Genomic DNA, 20,134 nt, shown 5'->3' on the forward strand with positions numbered 1-20,134 from the left:
TTAGGGTACTTCAAAATGGCACTTAAAACATAGACAATTCTTTGGTCTTGACTGTACTGTAGCTATTTCTTTTGAGAGAGATAAAGGAAAAAATCTTCTATATGGCTCATGTCTATTTTAATGAGGCTTGCATCATTTTCTTGTTCAAGCTCTTAAGCTGCTATGTATCTTTTCCGTTCAAAGACAGCTCAGTAATCAAGTGCTGCGTAACAGTTTTCCACAAACTAGCTTTGATAATCAGAATTTTTCGTGAATCCAGAAGGTGTTCCTGTTCTGGTATACTGCCATCCTGCAAGCCCTCTCTTCAAATTAATGAAATCAAGTGGCATGTCAAGTGCAATGTCATGCACCTGCTTACTGGATTCTACGCATGCTGCTGCCACTGCACAACAGATACCCTCCAACTAATGTCCAGATTGTACTGCTCATTCTGTTCTATAAAACAGAATAAAGAGGGTCAGGAAATTGAGGTTGTAAAGTAGATACTCTGTTTATCAGACTGGCAAAATTAACAGAGAATATAAAGATATACTTAAAAGTACATGGACTCATTATGCAAAGCAAATGTATGTGCAATACACATAATATTTGTGCAGACACAATCAGCTATAGATGGGGATTTCTACTGTTGAGAGAAAGTTTGGATTTGTGCTTACTTACCTATATGAACAGTTCCATAAACTGTATGTAATCCTTATAGAACAAATTTTCTTAGTTGTATTTGCAGAAGATGCTGGGATGTGACCTGAAACATACAGGGAGTATAATTTTTTTAATCAATTGCAGCATGTTAGAAAAGCACACTCCCTTCTTGTGCACAATGTCACTCTGACTTTGAAAATCACCAAATGAAACAGAATAGTTTTACCATCTGGAAATGAGACTTACCATCAAAATCTACTTTACATTGATTAAGATATTCACCGTTATATTTGAGCACCTGTTACAGTTCTGTCCATAAAGGAAAAAAATCCAAGAATAGCACTTTCACAAGACATTTTAAAGGATTTATCATAGTAAATTAGACCATTATTCTGGCTAATCCAGTATCCTCCCCCTAGCAGTGGCCAGGGCTTCAGAATATAGCTTCTGATTTGTACCTGCTCAGACAGTGAGGGTTATTTTTCAGCTTCATCGTGATTTGTCACAGGCCTTTTAGAACAATCTTGTCCTGTTATGCTCAGATGCCAAAGCTATTTTGTCTATTCTTTCAGAAGTTAATCGTCTTCAATTATTTATTCCCTTTCCGTGTCAATCCAAAGGAGAAGCTGTTCATTGTTATACAACAAATGAAATGCGAAGTAGTATCTTGTTATTTGATTATATCAAATATGTGTTAATATGCAATTTGAATGATAACTATTTGCATTAAATACACTAAAGGCAAGGAAAATGTTTGCTACGGTGTTGATTGAAGATTACAGCAGGTGACTCCTTTAAGGAGTGTTTTGTGTTAATTGCAGAGTCATGGAACTACCAGCCTCAAGTAGGATAGAAGTTAGACAGACCTGAGTGACAAAAAGAAATGTGCCAAATATGGCAAAAAGAGAGAAGCCTTCTGCAAAGGCAAGGAAGGGAATTCTGTAAATGTCTCCTTTCTTCAGAATAAAATCCAAACTAGCATAATCATTCAGTTTATTACAATAAAATTTCTATCACATCTTTCATTTTGGAAGATTTCAATGCATTTTGCAACTATCTAAAGATGATATGCAGTGCTATTGGTTGGATAAAGTTTTAGTGGTAGAATTTTTAAATGTCTTGCCTTATACAGATGGTAAAGAAAGGGATATATTATACAGGTTATCCTGCTGGAAATGCTGAAAAAATGCACCAAGTCCAGTAATCTTCAACTTTTTACATGACATGTATTAAAAATCTGTATGATGAACTACTTCAGTGGTATGCTACCCTCATAAACAAAGGTGTGAATTGAGTCCTTACCTGGTTTGAGTTTAGGTTTATTTTGGGGTTGGGTTTTTTTTTCCTTTGTTAAGTAATTTTATATATCTACACACACATATATATGTTCAGTATGTAAGTAGGAGCACTTCCATTCTATTTAACAACAGTTAAATATAGACTCATTTGCTTTTTACTACTCCTTCCGTTATTCTCAAACCACAACCAAGAGCAAGCACACTTCATAATCCAGAATTAGGATGTCCCCAGACACGTGGTCTTGCTACTATGAATAACTTTTAAATAATTAAGCAAGATAAAAAGAAACAGCCTGAAGCAAGCTCCAGATAAGGTCCTCAGCTGCATCACAACCTAGTGAGAAAAATATACTGAAAGCAGTCTTAGCTTAGTAGTAGTGGCATGAGTGTCTGTTGTCGAGCTTCAGGAAGGCCTATATCGACCTGTGTAATGAACACATATTCCTTGCTGCATTCAAATCTTCACCCTCATTGGCAAGGATTAAGGAATACTTAGATCTTGAGAGACTTCTCCTATTACAAACTCTATAACAATCTTAACCAATATCTTATTACATACAGATTACTACTTAGACAATCAATATGAAACAATCGGTTCTGAAGAAGACACAGTAGCCAACAACAGACTTGCTTCTTTCCTCTTGCCTTCAACAACTAGTGAAAACTTGGGCTGGTTTTTGAATAAAATGATCCTGAGATTTCAGAAGGGGCAGCTGAGAAAATGTCTCTGTTTCCTAAAGAACAAAGAAGGAGATGGTTTTGCTTGAGTCCATATGTTTTATATTTTCTCCCAAAGAAAACAAAGAGTTCAGCCATTCATTATAGGCCATTTAGAGTATCCAAGATACCCAGTACCCTAAACAAAAGTCCTGGAGGCATGCCACAATATCTGCAGCCGCTCTTCCCTTTAAAAAAATGGTAGTGTATAATTCTATCTGATTGATTACAGCCTACTATGGCACCAGCAATCTGCCCTTCTTTCTGCTATAGTTTGTTGCCTACCGCTTACAAAGCAATATGACCCTAAAGAGTGGATGTAACCCAGCGCAAATAGAAAAGTTTTGCAGGATAACCACACTGTGATGCCAAAGAAGGTGCTGCATCAGTCACTGGACATGGTGGAAAAAGGGTCTTGAGTCTTTCTGCCTGCAAGGTGTAACCAAGGTCGAGGACACTTGAGGGCTCTCTGGTGAGGAGATGAGGAGTGTGCAGGGTTGCATGCACTTGAAATATCTACTCAGTGAGGGAGCACAGTCTTTCTTGTGTCACATAAATTGTAGTGCACACAGCACAACGTAATGCTGACCACTGTTTATATTTCACTAAACCACAGGCAAAGACAGGATGCTCAGAGGAAAGGATTTTTCTTTCTGAGACATTTTGTAACACACAGGTTCTGTTAGCCTCTGAAAGGTCAACCAGGACTTGCACAGTATTTCTAATTTTCCTGTTTCTAGCTCAAATGCCAAATAACTGCAGTGATTCTGTCTTTTGGTGAAATATAGCCAAAGTTCCCAAAGGATAGCCCACATGCCATTTGCAGCCTGCAAAGCCTTGATAACCCATAATGGCATTTTGTAATTGTAGTGTGGCATTTAACTGAGGTGCTGTATTCCGGGTGAAGTCCGCTATACAGTCGCTAGCATTATTGCCCATTCGTTCAATTGCATTCTAAGAAGGAACAGCCTCCCATGAAAAACTTTCAGAATCATTAAAGTAAAAACATACTATTGAAGGAACATTACATACAGTCATAGCAATCGGTCAGCTTCTGGTCAGTTCACAAATATTAAATGCAAAGTATGGATTTAATATATTGGAAATTCTTTTGGATTCCTTTGGTCTTGTATAAGTTATATTAGCAAGTTTCTCCACTGCATGCCTTGAAGCTCTGTATTAGCATCAGCATGGCTGTTAGATAGCTAATGCCCACTTCAGAGTTTCCCATTTAGATCTAAAAAAAAAAGGAAAGAAGTTCAGATACCAAAACTGAAATATGCTCAGCTTCTATCCTTCACCTTCACAGTAACACTCTTTGTATGGAGGAACATCACAGATGCCCTTACACTGTTTCTCGCGAAGGTAAATAGTCACTTGAACAGGGTGAATTGTGTTTTTTCAAGATGAAGTGGATGTACAGCTGGCTTTGCTGCAGAGCCCTCTAATGGAGAAGATAAACAAAGGATTTACTCCCGCTTTTCACTGACGGACATTTGAAGTGGAGCCTTACCCCCATTTTTGCGCACATCAAATAAGCTAGACAGGTAGTACTGCAGCCTGCTTGGTGGCCAGTAATTTTCATGTGTCAAGTCCCTTTATATAGCCCTGTCAGTTCATCTAAATCATAATTTGTATTGCTACCTACTGTGCAAATTACATATTTTTAGACACTTGTATTAGTGTTCTTCAGTCCCAGCCTAAAGTATCCCAGTGTTCCTGTTGCAAAGCTCTTAGACAGAAAGGTGCCAAATGGTGTGGTGTTCACTTAATGAGATTGCAGTTCTTGACTTGAATAGAGCAGTGTGGAGTCTTAAGAAGGAAAACATCTTACATTATCCTAGAGCTGTATCTCTTTCTTAAAATACGTGTGTGTATATACATCTGTATGTGTGCACACAAACACTTACTTAGACTACAACTCATAACAGTTCCATGCCACTAATCTGCTTGCCTGTTCTTTTCTGTAGCCCAGATGATTTACTGAATGCACTGAATGAGGGTATCAGCCGTGCTGATGTGATCATTACATCAGGAGGTGTATCTATGGGGGAAAAGGTATGCTAAATTTAAGTATGACTTGCTACAATATATGTAAGAATTTCAAGCCAGAGTCTGTCTTCAGAGCTTCTACGTTTGTATTAATATTTATTTAAAAGGGATCTTGCTTTTTTTGGAACACTTAAATGTGAATTAATTAAAAAATAGTCTTCAATGCTATCCTGATTCCCTTTGTTCTTATTACTATACTATAGTAGACAGTACAACAGGGAAGATTTTAATTCTCAATGTGTGATTTGCAAATGTGTTTTTATTTAAGGAATGATTTATGTAGTTATGATGAGGAAGGTGCTTGGTTAATAGCACATGAAGGCAACAGACTTCTTTTTGTTCTTAGAGCAGGTAAAATGTAGATAGAATAAAGCTACTTTGAAAGTACTTTGAAAAGCAACCTGAGTATATAAATAGCTCTTTCCTACTCAGCAGATCTGTTTCCTGAATATGCCAAAGCTGTATCTGTTACAAAAATACTTTTATCACATTTTGCACCTGATAGTCCTACAGAGGCAATACATACGAGACACAGTGAGCTGATATATTTGCCTTTTGAATCATTAACAGAATTGTTGATTGAGTTCCTGTTGGTAATCCCTGTGCCAAAACCATCAAAGAAAATAGGGATACACAGATGCTGGTGGGGCGTAGATGAACCTGCAGGACATTTATTAATCATGACTTATGCGAAGGAAAACTCAGATTACTTTTTGACCCCAGGCTGAATCTGTGAGTTTGGCAGGTAAAAGAAACATCTCTCCTTTTATAACTAACAGATACTAAAGACAGTCATTAGGAAATGGCAAACATGAGTGCTGTTTTTGTCACTTTCTAAGTAGAAATCATATTGTTGGATACATCATGAAAATGGATAACTAGTTAAACCAGTGCCAACTACTTTCAATCCCATTATTGTCCTCAGTATTCCTAGAAAAATAATCAAGGACAAGTGCTGGTGTTTAAATTGGGAATGTGGTGACATAGTGCAGACACAGGAACACTAGGAAGTGACTGGACTGCTGAATGGTCTTACAAGCATTTATGCCTTCTGGCTCATTTCTCCCCAGTCTGAATTTGAGGCAACAGCATAAAGTCAATAAGCTCTATACTCCACTGATGGTTAGCCCTCTGTTACTGAGCTTTCAACAGTTTTAATGAAATAATTGTGAACATCCAAAAAGTAAATAGAAAGTAAAAATGCTGTTAGTGCAATCAATAATTGAGAATTCATGCCTGGCTGAAAAAAGTTGCTGCTTTCCAAGTATTTGAACACACACAAAAAAAAAGGCGGGGGGGGGGGGAGATGGGAAAACTGCAAGGGAGCTTCAGATTTACTGCTTGCAAAGTCTTTCTTCACAGATGACTGTTACGTCCTGTGTCTTTAATCTCACTAAACACAACAGACAGGATACTACATTATTGAGCACAGCAATTTTCAATAAAGACTAAACAAGTAATTCAATTCGTTTTAAAAACTGAGTCAATTGTGTTTATGCAAAATCATTGAACTTGAACTAGCGCACAAGCCACCCACAGTTTTTCCTTTCTAAGGACTGTTAAACCCGACCACTGTGAATTAGACCATGTCCCCAAGAAATTACAATAATTACAGTATCCTGGAAAACTATGATTTCTACAGTACAGTGTTGATTTCAAAAGTACTAGGAGATCTCTCACTCTACTGCTAGATAGCCTCCATGGCAAAAGTTAAATAACTTGATGATTTTAAGTCTTAACTTTGAACCATAAAGGCTTTTTTCCATCTTTGACATAGACAATGTTTCAGTAGTAGGTATTTGTGGGGTCCTCTAAGATTCTGCTGCAGCTGACTTTTAAGTAAATATATTACTATGTCCCCGTGGAGTCAGGTTTGGCACCTAAAATGAGTCTGTTCTTCACCTCTTCTTTTTGAAAATACTTTCTTTCAAATACTGGAAATTCCCCACTGGACTGTAGCACTTTTGGGATATGAAAAGTCTTTCATCTTCACTTGATATTAATTAATTACTTTGAATGCTTACATGATATAAGCTACTTTGATGTTACTTAATCGATTTTCTTTTTTTAATTTAAACAGGACTATCTTAAACAGGTGCTGGATATTGATCTTCATGCACAGATTCACTTTGGCAGAGTTTTTATGAAACCAGGGTAAGAAATCTTTCTAGTTAGGCAGCATAGATGGAAGCTATATTGGGCCAAATGTCCTATATAAGTGTTTCAGTAGATTTCAGTTTTCCAAATATACTATAAACCACATGGTAGATATATATGGGGAAAAAAGCAAAATCAGTCCTCTTCAGATTAGTCATCATCTTTAGTGGTGAAATTAACTGGAACAGAGAGATTACTATTTATTGGTAAGAGATATTTCTCTGATAACTGTTGCAAATCAGGTTTGGGCATTGGGGGGAATCCAGCGTGGTATAAACATGGCCACAGTCTTCACTGTGTTCACAGAGCTCAGATACTGGCATTGTTATGAAATAACCAGGAAATATAAGGATGTTAAACTGCCGGTTTGCTTAATGAGCTTCTCATTTCACTTCAAAATTTGCATAAGTCATATTCCTACAAACAAGCAATTTCTTGAGAGAGGTGGAATGACAGCTAATTTACAAAGTTTTATCTAATTGACATATTGAGCATAGTAATTTTAAAGTAAACAATCCTTTATGTGTTTAGTTTGCCTCAGAAAACTGTTTCAGCATTGCTTTCCTTTGCTGTAGCACCGCTGATTAATGAGTCTGGAAGTGTGCTTTGTAGAGAAAATGAAAACTACATGTATTGAAAATAGAGAGTTCCCTTTCACAGTACAGTAGCGGAAAGATGTCTACAGCTCTGCCTCCCTAAGCACGGAGTGGAGTTTGCAAGCTAGGTTGGCATGGTCCAATAACACAAGGCCAAGTGCAGCTTTGAGGAATGATTCCCTCTAGCCCATAACTGTTGCCAGGGAGCAGAACAGAAAGTGGGTGTTTGCTGTGAAAAAAGACAAATGCTTTTACTGTCTCTGCATACAATCCAGTAAAGAACTGCATGTGGGTTTGGTGCTTGTGCTGCTACTACCACCACCTCCCTTCCATAAAAGGAATAAGTGAGCTGAGAGCATGTTTCTTCCCATGCTGGGTGTAGCCCAGGTGTGGGAATTGCTCACTGCTTCTGTCATACTGCTACAACCAATGTGGGGAAGTCCCAGAAGTGGGATCTGCACTCCAGCCTCTGCTGCTGACAAGAATGGATAACCTGATTTAGAGAATTCAGAATATTAAATTCTGGTTCTGGTTTATCTGAAAGCAAACATAATTGTTTCTTCTGGTGATGACTTTGTAGACTTGTAGCAATAAATTTTTAATAACTAGCTAGAAAAGCTTTAAGAAATCTTGTTTTCCCCAAACATCCATTTTCATTTTATGCCGTAAGAAACGTATTTCTTACTGCTACCAAAACATTTGGTCATCTAATCTTACTGAGAATGTAAGCACTCTCATCTTCATTGGCTGTAGTGCAATAGCAAATACTGTGCCTTAGTTTTTATTAATTCTGTCTTAAGAGGCCTTAGATATGAATTGTGATTACTATAGTTGGAAAAATTCCCTTGAGTAAGTTCCGAGAGCAAAATCAGAATTTGCTTTGTATGCCTGTATTTTGATGTGCTACATGACTGCAGAGTGATGCCTAGGATTTACCATTCCTCCACTTGATCTGAAAGTTGCTGAGCTAATGTAAGGTTGTATCTTGTCTAGCAGCACTGCCAGAAGAAAGTACTGGAAGACTTTGCCAATGATGATGTTGAAATCTCATATGAGAATTCAGAGTTTCCAGTAAATATGAATTAGCAGTTAGATTTTTTGGACCTCAGTTTGTGCACTGGTTACAAGATTTGGAGGTCTGGCATTATGTTAGCTCCCATTATGTTAGAGACATTTTAAAACAGAAATTTCAAACACCAACTTCCCCTGGTAAAATAGGACATTGATTAGTCCTAGCAGATACAAAACTAGGTAGTAATGATCAAAGTGTGGCAAATCTCCAAAGATGCTGCTGGTCAGCAACTATTATCTGCTGACCAGGTGACAGTTGTTAGCTCAAGATGAAGCCAAGGAACCCAGCCTAATTATTGCTTCTATAAAGTATAATTTCTAATGTTTAAAAGGATGATACTAACATAGGTATATAGAAAACTTTTTTTAAAGGATGAGTCCCTTTTCTTTGCCAGCCACATTCTTGAGCCATCACATTACTGTCCTGTTTGTATAACTGCAATAGCCATGGTAACAAGTCACTAAAGATCACTCAGAAGCAGCTCTGAAAGGCAGAGCGAGCTCTTTACTGATAGACCAAGGTCTTACCTGACTGCAGCTCTGCCTGTGTATCTCAATTCGTTCATCTGCAGACTAGCTAGCATTTGCTGCTCTGAAATACTGCTCTGTTGTCACTACTGCTGTCGACAACAGAGAAGGGAAATTAGAGTCATTAACATTACAAAAAATTTGGAGAGCCTTATATGAAAAACAAATACAGCTCTGTAACTGCATAATTTCTGTATTACTTCTTTGTTAATTGGCTTCTAGCACGGAGACAGGATTTAGATTTTTGATTACTAGTTCATCTGCTCTGAGATGTTTCCTCACCAGAAGCAAAATTCTCTACTTAAAACTTCATAGTTGAGTACCAAGAAAAACTAATTGTTCTGTCATCACAAAGAGAGGATTATAACCCCAGTATGGAATAAGCAGCAGGTGCTAATGAACTGCTGAGACAGATCCTGTTTTGTTTCTTTTCCAAATGTTTTAAATAATAACATAATAAAGTTCAGTCAAAGTCTAGTGCAGATATTAAATAGCTTTCCTTTTCCATAGCCTGCCGACAACTTTTGCAACTCTGGATATTGATGGTGTAAGAAAAATAATCTTTGCGCTCCCAGGTAAGATGTTTTGTGGATTACTTTTGTTGCTGTGCATAGGTGACAGACATGAAACAGAATAGCGACATTTCACAGCACCTATGTCTGGTGTTGGCATCCCTAAGGAAGGTACCTATAAGGTTTTCCCACAAATTTCCAGGAGAGACACACTTACGGGGATATACTAAGGAGTTTTTTCTTGTTCCTGTCCTCAGAACTTGCCAGTATGGAGGCCTTATGATTTCTTTCATTCAACAATTTCCTTGGGTTTTGTAAGTGGTACTATACAGGGTTGTTTTTTTCCTATGGCTTCCGCCACCTTCACAGTAAATATTTTGTGTATGTAAGTCAGTGCATCCACTCTGAAGTACTGAAAATGAAGACAAAAACAAGGCAATGACAAGGAACATGTCACAGAATACTTCTTTTTATCATGATCATACCTTGGAACCAAAAGAGGGCAGCAGCATCACTTCACCTCTTGCGTGCTGCATCACCTTGGGAATCGCCTCATTCAGAATAAATTTTTCCTTAGGGATCTGGCTACAAATCTCTATCCTCCTAAATCAGGAGGAATTTATTTTATTCTTATTGCTCTGGCTTTGCATGGATTTCTGACTACACAAGGAATCCTGTTCTTGATAAGCTGGTGATTTTCAGATGTGCCGCTAGTGCTTTTTCTCTCTCCTGTTTTAGTTGCTGCAGTACATTTTCTTTCAGGGGACAGATCAATGGAGCATCTGTCTGATCGTACTATTTATTTTAGAACTGTTATCTAGGGAAGTCCAGAAGTGGAAGACAAGTGGTGTTTGGCAGACGTTGGTCATACACCTCTCTTGTGAGCCAACAGAAAACGTATGAATCAGTAGAATTCTCTTCAGAATTTGTACTAAAGCATTTTGCCACTCTGTTAGGGAATTGAAAGTTACTTTTTCCATTAGTCTTGAAAACCTTAATCATGAATCAAGAGCCCTATCAGCTAGGACCTATACCTGTCCACAGTAAACTCTGCCCTCGCCCCAGACAAATCTAGGTGTAAAACAACAGGCAACAGAGGAACAGAGGCAAATGGTGGGGCCTGAGGAACACAGGGCAGTTCTGATCAGAGCAGGATTTCAGCACACCATCAGCCAGAGAGTGTAGCTTTTAACAGGTGTACTTGCCACATGCCACTCCCGCCCTGAATAAAACGTTACCTGTCCACAGCATGAAAAGCTCTTTAGAGTCCTTTAGAGTGCAGTTGCTATAAAAACATGAGATCACTTTCAGCATTTCGCAGAGTAAATCAAGAGAGAGTCACCACCAACTGTTCTTTGTCCTACAGGCAACCCTGTGTCAGCTGTTGTCACCTGCAATCTCTTTGTTGTTCCCGCACTGAGGAAAATGCAGGGTATCCTGGATCCTCGGCCCACCATCATCAAAGCCAGGGTAAGAAGCTTGTCCTCTATTTAAAAATCTCTAAAGATGTTGAAGCACAGCTCTTTGGGCTCTGAAAGGCTGTTTTGTTTGGGGAATCTGAGACCTAGACTAATTCTGGCAAGTTGAAGGAAGGTCACACAAAACAGAGGTACATTCTCAATCTCTGTTAACAGTAATACTCAGTCTCATGATTTCTCAGAGTTAGATGGCCATCTAATGGAGCAAGATATACAGATGCAAAGGCAGCCATTTGCCAATCAGGCAGGAAGGACACTTTCCTGTTTAAAAAAAACATTTGTTTTAACCTGTGGTAAAAATTGCAGAGTAATCTGGGAATACCTAAGGAGTTGGACAGTTCTGTATTAGCAATAGAAAATACAAACTTTAAAGCCTTTCTGTTCTTGAGTTTATATAAGTAACCCACATGACCCCCACCCTAAGCAATATAAATCCCTTAAACTACTCATTTCACTCTTACACGAAATCATGGATATTGTAACTCTGTTTAACATAGATTCAAGGCATGTTATTATAATGTATTATTCTTCTATTTTTGATTCAAATAAAGTACCAAGGAACACATTACCTTTTATAGTTTTCCTAGTGTTCTTGGCTGTGCACTTTTCTCTTACTGCTTATCCCGTGTCTTTCTTTTGCACTTCCTCAGGCATCTAGATTTTTCTTTATCTCACAGCTAAAATATTCTAAAACAGAGAACAATTTGTAGTGATCCTCATTTTTGCATGAATTTTCCAATGTGTTCCATTAAATTCCATTGTGAGCCATCCGCTATATGCCTTTTCATTTCAAAGACTGGCCATTTCCCTTTTGTCAGGGCTAGCAGGATTCTGAAAGCGAATAAAATTTTTATCTTTATGCAGTGTAATCCAGAGACCAGAAACAGTAAAGCTTTTTTTCCAGAGAAATACTATCTTTAAACTCCCAGTAAAGGAACAGCTTTGGAATATTACACTTAATGCATGTAGACTCCATCATACTCTTTGATATTATAATATCACAGTTGTATTTCCCTTAAATACTGCAGTCTCTACCTTCTACAGCTTTTGATCTTTCAGGAGACACCATCTGACCTCAAAATGCAAGTTTTTAAAAAGACTGTTTTTAAGGAAAAACAATTGAGCAGATGATTCCGTTACCTTAGACAGTGCAATCTGAATGCATGACATTTTCATCCTTTCTTTGCTTCTTCTACAGTTATCATGTGATGTAAAATTGGACCCCCGCCCAGAATATCATCGGTGCATACTGACTTGGCATCACCAAGAACCACTACCTTGGGCACAGAGTACAGGTTAGTGCCCAGTCACACAGACTGACACACACAGGTCCTTGCCTTCCTACATATGTTTAGAAACAACCAAGCGTGTGCACATTTTTTCATATAACCTTTCTTCTGCAGACTGATTTGCTGACATACTTGTGCACATGCATACATGTACGTTAGTATAAAATTCAGTCATGATATGACTTCGCAACTTAACCACTAAAACTTATCTGAATAACCTGCCTTTATACACACACACACAAATACACGTATGTGCTTGCATACACATTGCTTTTTATAAATATCCACCCATGCTTACTTGCACTCACAGGCACATTTGCTTATTTTTGCCCTTGTGCATGTATTAAACAAACACAAGTTGAGGCATAGGTAGGAACAACACAAATAAAACAAGTGTGATTCTAGCTGAACTGGAAAAGTAGAAGAGATAGCAGAGGCTGTATATGTTCTCTTAAAGCAAATTAAGACTTTGCTTAGTCATGTTTGCCACTTAGGCATACTTCTGGATACTCAGCTGCAGTTGAGGAAAATACTACATTTGAATTCTTTTTTAGCTGTGTACTGCCAGAAGACCAACTCTGCCAGTTTCTCAAGAGATTCAGGTCCTTAAACAACTAATTGTCTTTTTGCTACATCCAAGTTGTTCAATACAAAGCGCTATAAACAAGTCTCCACAGGGAAAACATTAGCTGAAATGCATCTAAACTCGTAAACACTAGTTTACTCAGAGCAAGTTCTTACCATTGACTCCCAAGATCACACAGCCTCTGACATATTTCCAGGTATAAGTCAAGGTATTACTTACATCTATAATGCTGTATTTGGTTTAACTCTGTTCTGTTGTGTACCACTTCATTCCTTACACAAGCAGACTGTCTGGAATGATTTCTCTGTCAATCTGGAAGTTTGAAAACCAAGAAATTAAAGGGCGTGACTTTTTATTGCATTTTCATTTTTTGTCAGTACTACCAATATGATACTGTTTATCTTCAGGACATGTTGTGAAGCTCAGTGTCCCAAAGAAGCCCATTCTTTTGAGGTGGTATATGTTACGGATTTACACAGCTGGCCACCATAACAGGGTCCGTCCCTAGGATCCCTCTGAAAAATGTCAAGTCCAAGTGAAGGTTTCCAATTCCTCTTTCATTAGTTCTCAGGTTACAGCTCGAGCTGGGTGCCTCTGGAGAGGGACCCCTCCCCCAGATTGCACCCTCCAGTTATACCTGTACCACCCAGCACCCAATCCCCAAGTCCAGTCACTTAACTCTCATCAGCGGTCTCTTGATTTCTTACTGGTTTTCTTTGTCGCTGGGCTGGCCTTCTTCTGAAGTTACCTCATTCTCTTGGAATTCTCCTTGGTCCTTATCTTCTTCATTCTGCTCACATCTGCCGGATTCAGCTAGTTCTGTGTTAGCAGCATTAGTTTTAACAAAAAGTTTACTCTCCGTCAGCTCTTGCAGCCTAAGGCTTCAACCACTTTAGCTACTAGTGCTACGCTACTAATGCTAAACAAGACTATTCAGAGAAAATAAAGTTAATCAAACTTATTCTATAACAGTATATTAAAAACATTCTAGACTGTGCTTTACTATGACAAGATATGAGGTACAGATAATGTGGAAGGCTGGATAGGAAAGCAATCAGCAAAGGGAATGAGGGTTTTGAGAGCCAGAGCAATGGGAGGCTGACTAATTCTCTACAGAGTTCTGTTTCCATCCATCTCAGAACAGTGAGATCCCAGCTCTGTGAATAAGTTAGCAATATGAACATCTTCGTAACAACAGCTTTTGTTTCCCACGTGGTGTGTTGCAGCACTTGAAACTAACTGAAAACTTAACTGGAATTTTTCTCTCGCTCTCCTGTAGGGAATCAGATGAGCAGTCGTCTGATGAGTATGCGCAGTGCCAATGGACTGTTGATGCTACCTCCAAAGACAGAGCAGTATGTGGAGCTTCACAAGGGGGAGGTGGTGGATGTCATGGTCATTGGAAGGCTATGATGTCACCAGCAAGAACGAAGCTTTGATGCATGTCCACATATCATTGACTGTATCCTGTAATATGCAACGGCACAGCTAGTTTTTCTGATTTGGATAACAGTTGATCAGTATAGTCAACATCTTGAATTATATTTCAAATGGAATTTAAATAAATACCTTTTAAAAAAAACTTTAAAACAAATCTTAACAAAGAAATTTATTCTGATTATATCAAAGCAACTTTTTCCTTTCCTTGCAATTGCTTTGTGTGTTCAATGCTAGTTCTAATAGCGGTAGCTTTTAGTAGACAGCAGTAGGTGCCTGCAGAACTTGTGTTTTTTCTCATCTTTAAGATACAACTACTTATGCTCTTAAAATAAGGCTGTCTGCTTATTTATACTAGCGTAGACAACACTTGGATTTCCCTTATTAGTATGCTTCATAACCGCTTCACAGAGAGCTTCTGCTTGTTCTTTATCTTGTATCTCGTGTTGATGTGCACAGTGCCAAAAGCAGAGTGGCTGCACTGGGAACCCAATGAAGCCCCGAGGTTTTCTCACCTCGCTGCGCATTCAGGGATCTCTCTTGTCCCGGCAGCCACCCAGCTCAGTACTCTTGGGCAGTAACTGGATACCTTTTATTTCAACAAACAAAAAAATTGCTTCCTTAAGTGCTGACAGCCTTTTTAACCAATACATTTAAAAATGTACAGAACTAAAAACTAAAAAAAATCAAAGACTGATCTTGTACAGATATTAGTGTTACCAGCATTCGTGTGGAAATTAAATGAGCAAAGAAATAAACCTAATGTTAAACAACTCTGTACCATAACATTTTCTGTAATGATATTGAAACTTAAATGAATAAAAAAAAATCCTCAATCATTATTTAAAATTTCACCTGTTTAGCCTTGTTGTTTGAACCAAAAAGATAGTGGTTTAAGAGGGTATTTGGGGTGGGGGAAGAGGGCAGGAAGGAAGGGAAAATAGTATATGGAATCTAGGGCCTTCCCTCATGTACAGTATCACAAGTGAACTGAAAATACAGAGTGAGCTCTCTCTCACTCATCTGCGAAGGGACAAGATGGAAGCAGCGTTTGGGGGATTTTACAATTGGACTAGTCAAAGCTGGAGAATACTTTTTTTTTTCCATCTAAATTGCACAGCAGTTGCAAACAGCCCTTGTGCTGCACTGTGTGGCATTTGATAGAGCGTTCATATTTTTTTTTCACAAGATTCTCTTTTTGATACTGGGACTGACTATTCAGCCCTCACCAGATTATGTATTTTGGTAATTTCACATTTCATCTGGGATTAAGACCATAGCAGTGCCCTACAACACCTTGCTTCTTGGAGTTCATGGGTAAAATGCTATCCCATCAACTCCATTCATGAAGCCAGAACATTTGCCTACAGTATTTTTTGAAGACTTAGTCAGGGAGGACACAGAAAACTGGGTTTAAGTCCTGACTGCCACAGTGGACCAGAGCTGTAGTTCTATGATAACTGCAGAGGGCATCCCTGATGCTGGTTTTAAAACCAAACTCTTTGTTGGCTGTGCAACAGCCTGAATACTCCCTGCGCAGGCCATTGCAAAGGCTGAAGGCAGGTGGGCATACATTGTGTTCGAAGGCACTCCAGGGGCTGATCTTTCAGAAAAATAGTAACACAACTTGCTGCTCGTATTTCTTTGTTCTGGACTACATGTTCACATTGTGATCTCTCTATGTAGCAGCAGGATGATACTGAATTAAATCCATGAATGCCTGTATTTACTGTACCAATATTGTAAACCACAGAAGAAGGAAGAGAGAGGAGAGTTAACTCATCCCTGAGAAAGAACGTAGAACACTGCCTTTTATAATCCAAAGGATTACTATATAGTTAGGAGTTATTGCAGGCAGCACATATAATGAAAATTGGAAATTTATAAAGGACACCAGTAACAACAACCTCGGGGAAGATTGTTCATGCAATTGAAGATGCTAGACAAAGATAAAAGAGAGACATGAGGAAACCTAGCCAGAAATATCTTCGGTCTGGTTTACATTAAAACCATTACTCAAAACAAATGTGGCAGAGAAGAGTTGGCACAATGCTATGTATAATGCATGGCTCTGTTTAAACCATATCTCAGCATCGTAACAATTAACTACCATTGTAATGAATAAAGCATTTAGAGGTTAAATCAAGATTTTTTTTTTCCCAAATCACTGATAATACAAACAGTTTTAGCCACTCTACTGTCTTTTGTAATCCCCTCTGCCCAGTGTTCAAAGTTTTATGCAAGAAAACAAGCTTTGCAGTTTCTGGGAGGCACGCAGCCCAGCCTTCGTTAACACTGAAAGCCATAGCAGTATGTTGGAAAGGTAACTCTGGGAGCAGTATAATAAATCATTATTACAACTATGTCTCAATTATCAAGCCTAAAATATGAAAAATTTGCCTTGGTTGTTGTAATATAAATAGATATAAATGTGATACAAATAGATACATTCAAATCACTTTTTTTAACATTCCCAACTCACGGCTTCAGGGAAGGTTGTGGAAGCTTCAGAAAAGAAATGAAGGATAAATGGATCTTCAAGTATGTGGTTACTCTGGTTCAAGGACTGAAACTTGCAAATGGAAACATTTTAAGGACTATTTTCACTATTTTTACTTCTCTAGATAAGGTTTTAGCACAGTTAGAGTCATAACTTACTTAACAAGAAGCAATGCCAGCAGTGACTGAAGATAAGGTTGGTATTCCAACATTTGTAGTTTTCTTCTTTTTTACAGCATTTTCTTCAGCGCCTATACGTGGGAATGATCATATGCAGTGGGCCATCCGAGTCCCATTCATCCAGGGATAATCCTACAGTGACCTACAAACACTACAGCAACTTTTGTATCCTGGCTAGCTGCTAGCAAAACCTCGATTGTACACCTGGATGTGAAACATCATTCAAAAATTGGCTGTATTCAGATAAATGGAAGAATAGACTGGCCTCTTCCAAATGCTAATTTCAAGACTTCTAACTACAGAAATTACAACGTTAATTCTATCTTGATATTAAAATATGCTAAACATGAAACATCTTTGATCTGTAGGTAGTTATTACAGATCTGCATGACTCCAGAGATTACTAATTAACATGGAATCTTAGCCTTTTTGATTCTTGAGCTGAAGGGTTGCACTTAAAACGTATTACAACATGGATACTGCTTAAGGACAATATGCAACTGGAATCACCCTGCAGGTTCTGTCTTTGTCCTCCCCAGCTTGCTGCTCTGCACCAAGTGCTAAAGGTTGTCTTCTTTGACGCGTCTCAGTCCTGAAGATGCGCTGTTTGCCTCATGCCCCATAAAGATGGTCTTCAGGCCACAGGCAGTCTGCACGTACGCTGCGCTGACCACAGAAGTGCCCAGTATAGCGACTGGATCCACCTTTTCTTCCAGTTGCCTTGGTTCAAAGTCTGTCGGCATTGGGATGGCGCGTGCCAGCCTCGTTGCATTCGTATGGCAGCAGTGTGCAGGGCCTGCCTCAAGTCATGCTCAGGAAAGCTCTTCAGGCTGACACCTCTGCCAGCACTTGCAGGACAGGAACTATGTCTGAGACCTGAGACTCTAGTGGGACATCTTATTTTGGAAAGACGATGCCAGGCTAAGATGGCCCAGACTTCCTATGGCCGGCTGTTACATTCTAATACTCGGCTTCTCAAAAATAGCACCATCATCTGAACTGTTTGTGAGGTTTTGTGTTAGATAAGAAAAAGATACATTAAATCAAAACAAAAGAAACATATCACAGCTTTGTTTTCTTACATGATAACAGCACTGAGGTGTTTCCAGGTGCCTGCATTTGCAGTTGACAAAGAGAAGACAAGCAAAGTAAGGGCCAGATTGCAAAAAGCCGTAAGTACTAGTTAATGCTGAAGACACGTCTCAGGAAGTGCATAAAGATTCATCAGCAATCAAGTTCAATAGTTGTCTTAGAGGCAGAGTCTCTTTCTTGGGTACATTTATTGGATATATTTGGATGTATAGCTTTGTACTTCCCCTGAGGAACTAGGTGAAAGAGTGAGAGAGTGTCAAATGAGGAGTCAGAGCCCAATTCAGGCTACGCTATCAAGCAGTAGACTGGGCTGACATGTAATAATCCTTATATTCTTCCTCTTACCTGACAGGAAACAAAGAATAAGAAGGAAGAGAGCAGATGTCGAAATGCTCAAGCACAAAATTGGCCAAAAATTTTATTTTTCCTTAGCTGGAAAATTGAAACTAGTTTTTAATATCAGAAAAAAGGCAAAATTGTTTGTCATTTATGCCAACACTTTCCAAACATTTCTAATAGACTTTTATCCCAAATAAATTCAGGAATATATTCCCAACCTAGTATTTCTTTTGTGAGGTTATTGTACGCATTTCCCAAAATTCCAGGTAAGAAACTCTTTGCCTAAATGCTTCGTATCTATGGTAGTCTCCTTCCTGAAGCTAGTTAAAGTCAGCTGGTGTTACTCCCATGAAAAAGCTGAATTTTAGCACACTACAGGTTAGACAGGGAAAGGCATTTATGCATGTAGTCAAAGAAATCGGAGACATTTCTCGGAGAGGGGGACAACAAGGTTGTCAACGTCACAACTACTGATGAAGAAAAAGGATTTGCAGTGGGGAGAACAATTGCAGCAGCTGATGATTGTTAAAGCAGCGATCTGTTAAACAGGGACAAGGGATAGTTTGCCATAGCAGTATTTGGTCAGTACGTTGCAATTAAGTGCCTTAACCTCATGATGAAGAACATGATCTCTAGTAACTGTCACTCCTGAATGGTTTAGCAACCCCTTTGCCTTCCTAAAGCCAGCCAGTCTCAGAAGACAAAATGCAGCATTTGTACCCTTCAGCATGATACTCTCAGCAGCTGAACTTCTCTATTTACTCAGAGTGAAAAAAATCCACATTGTTGTTTCTTCTATGTTTTCTTTTATGGAATGTTTTTAAGGGTTTTTTCAAACTTGACTTTTGTTTTCTAGTAAGTCTATCCCAGCCTCCACCCGGAAAGATGAGTCCCCATGCTGGATTTAAACTCAGCATTGAAATGCAGACAATTCTTGGCTAATTCATGGGGAGGAAAAGCCTGTGGGTTTTGCAGATGTTACAGCCTCATGATTGCTTCTAGTTGCATGTTTTCTGAAAGGGCTTAGTGACTCATATTCAGCATTAGATTAAGACCTGCTCTGTGCATTCGTGCCATATTGCACACAAACTGACAAAGCTCTTGGAATAGAAAGCCTTCAAAAGGGCAATGCACAGATGCTCAGTAGCTCTCCAGTGGTCAGACCGGCCTGGCTGGGATTACTTGCTCCATCCCAGCACTGTACAGTGACAACCAACAGGCTTTGTCCCTGTGCAAGGACTTCTGCATTTGCATGGACCCAATTTGGGTTTAAGAATACAGGCAGCCAACTTAATTTTTGCAGAGTTAATTCACAAGCAAAACCAAAACCTGATTATACACCAGTAACTCCACAGGTAATCTGAACATACCAGAGAAAACAAATGCACTGGCATGATCTTGATAATCAGGGATTCAAAAGTAGACATAAACTAACTTCAAGAAAAGTATAAGAGAAGATGGTAGGTAAGTATATATCTGTGCAAAAACTACCTTAGAAACAACAGCAGGGTAAGATCTCACAACCCTGAGTTACTCCTTTTGTAGGTGCAGAACGCTGCCAGATTGAGAGTCATTTCCAGATGCATTTGCTTCTATTAAAAAAAAGAATCATAGTGCAATACTGACATGTTGCCAGCCACTAGCACACAAAAAAACTGTCC

At 38.8% G+C, this 20,134-nt stretch overlaps 1 protein-coding gene across 13 annotated transcripts in view; it reads left to right on the top strand.

Moving 5' to 3' along the window:
• Positions 1 to 15,212, top strand: part of GPHN (gephyrin) — a 316,516-nt gene extending 301,304 nt beyond the window's left edge. For all 13 annotated transcript variants that reach the window (XM_030040768.2, XM_030040830.2, XM_030040792.2 and 10 more), the window contains 6 exons: positions 4,628 to 4,715; positions 6,790 to 6,863; positions 9,572 to 9,636; positions 10,940 to 11,043; positions 12,250 to 12,346; positions 14,206 to 15,212. In XM_030040768.2, the coding sequence (XP_029896628.1) occupies positions 4,628 to 4,715; positions 6,790 to 6,863; positions 9,572 to 9,636; positions 10,940 to 11,043; positions 12,250 to 12,346; positions 14,206 to 14,339 (562 nt within the window). In that variant the 3' untranslated portion in view covers positions 14,340 to 15,212. The remainder of the gene's footprint in view (positions 1 to 4,627; positions 4,716 to 6,789; positions 6,864 to 9,571; positions 9,637 to 10,939; positions 11,044 to 12,249; positions 12,347 to 14,205) is intronic.
• The last annotated feature ends 4,922 nt before the right edge of the window (positions 15,213 to 20,134 follow it).

This window comes from Aquila chrysaetos, chromosome 2 (genome assembly GCF_900496995.4).
Source record: "Aquila chrysaetos chrysaetos chromosome 2, bAquChr1.4, whole genome shotgun sequence".
Classification (NCBI taxonomy): domain Eukaryota; kingdom Metazoa; phylum Chordata; class Aves; order Accipitriformes; family Accipitridae; genus Aquila; species Aquila chrysaetos.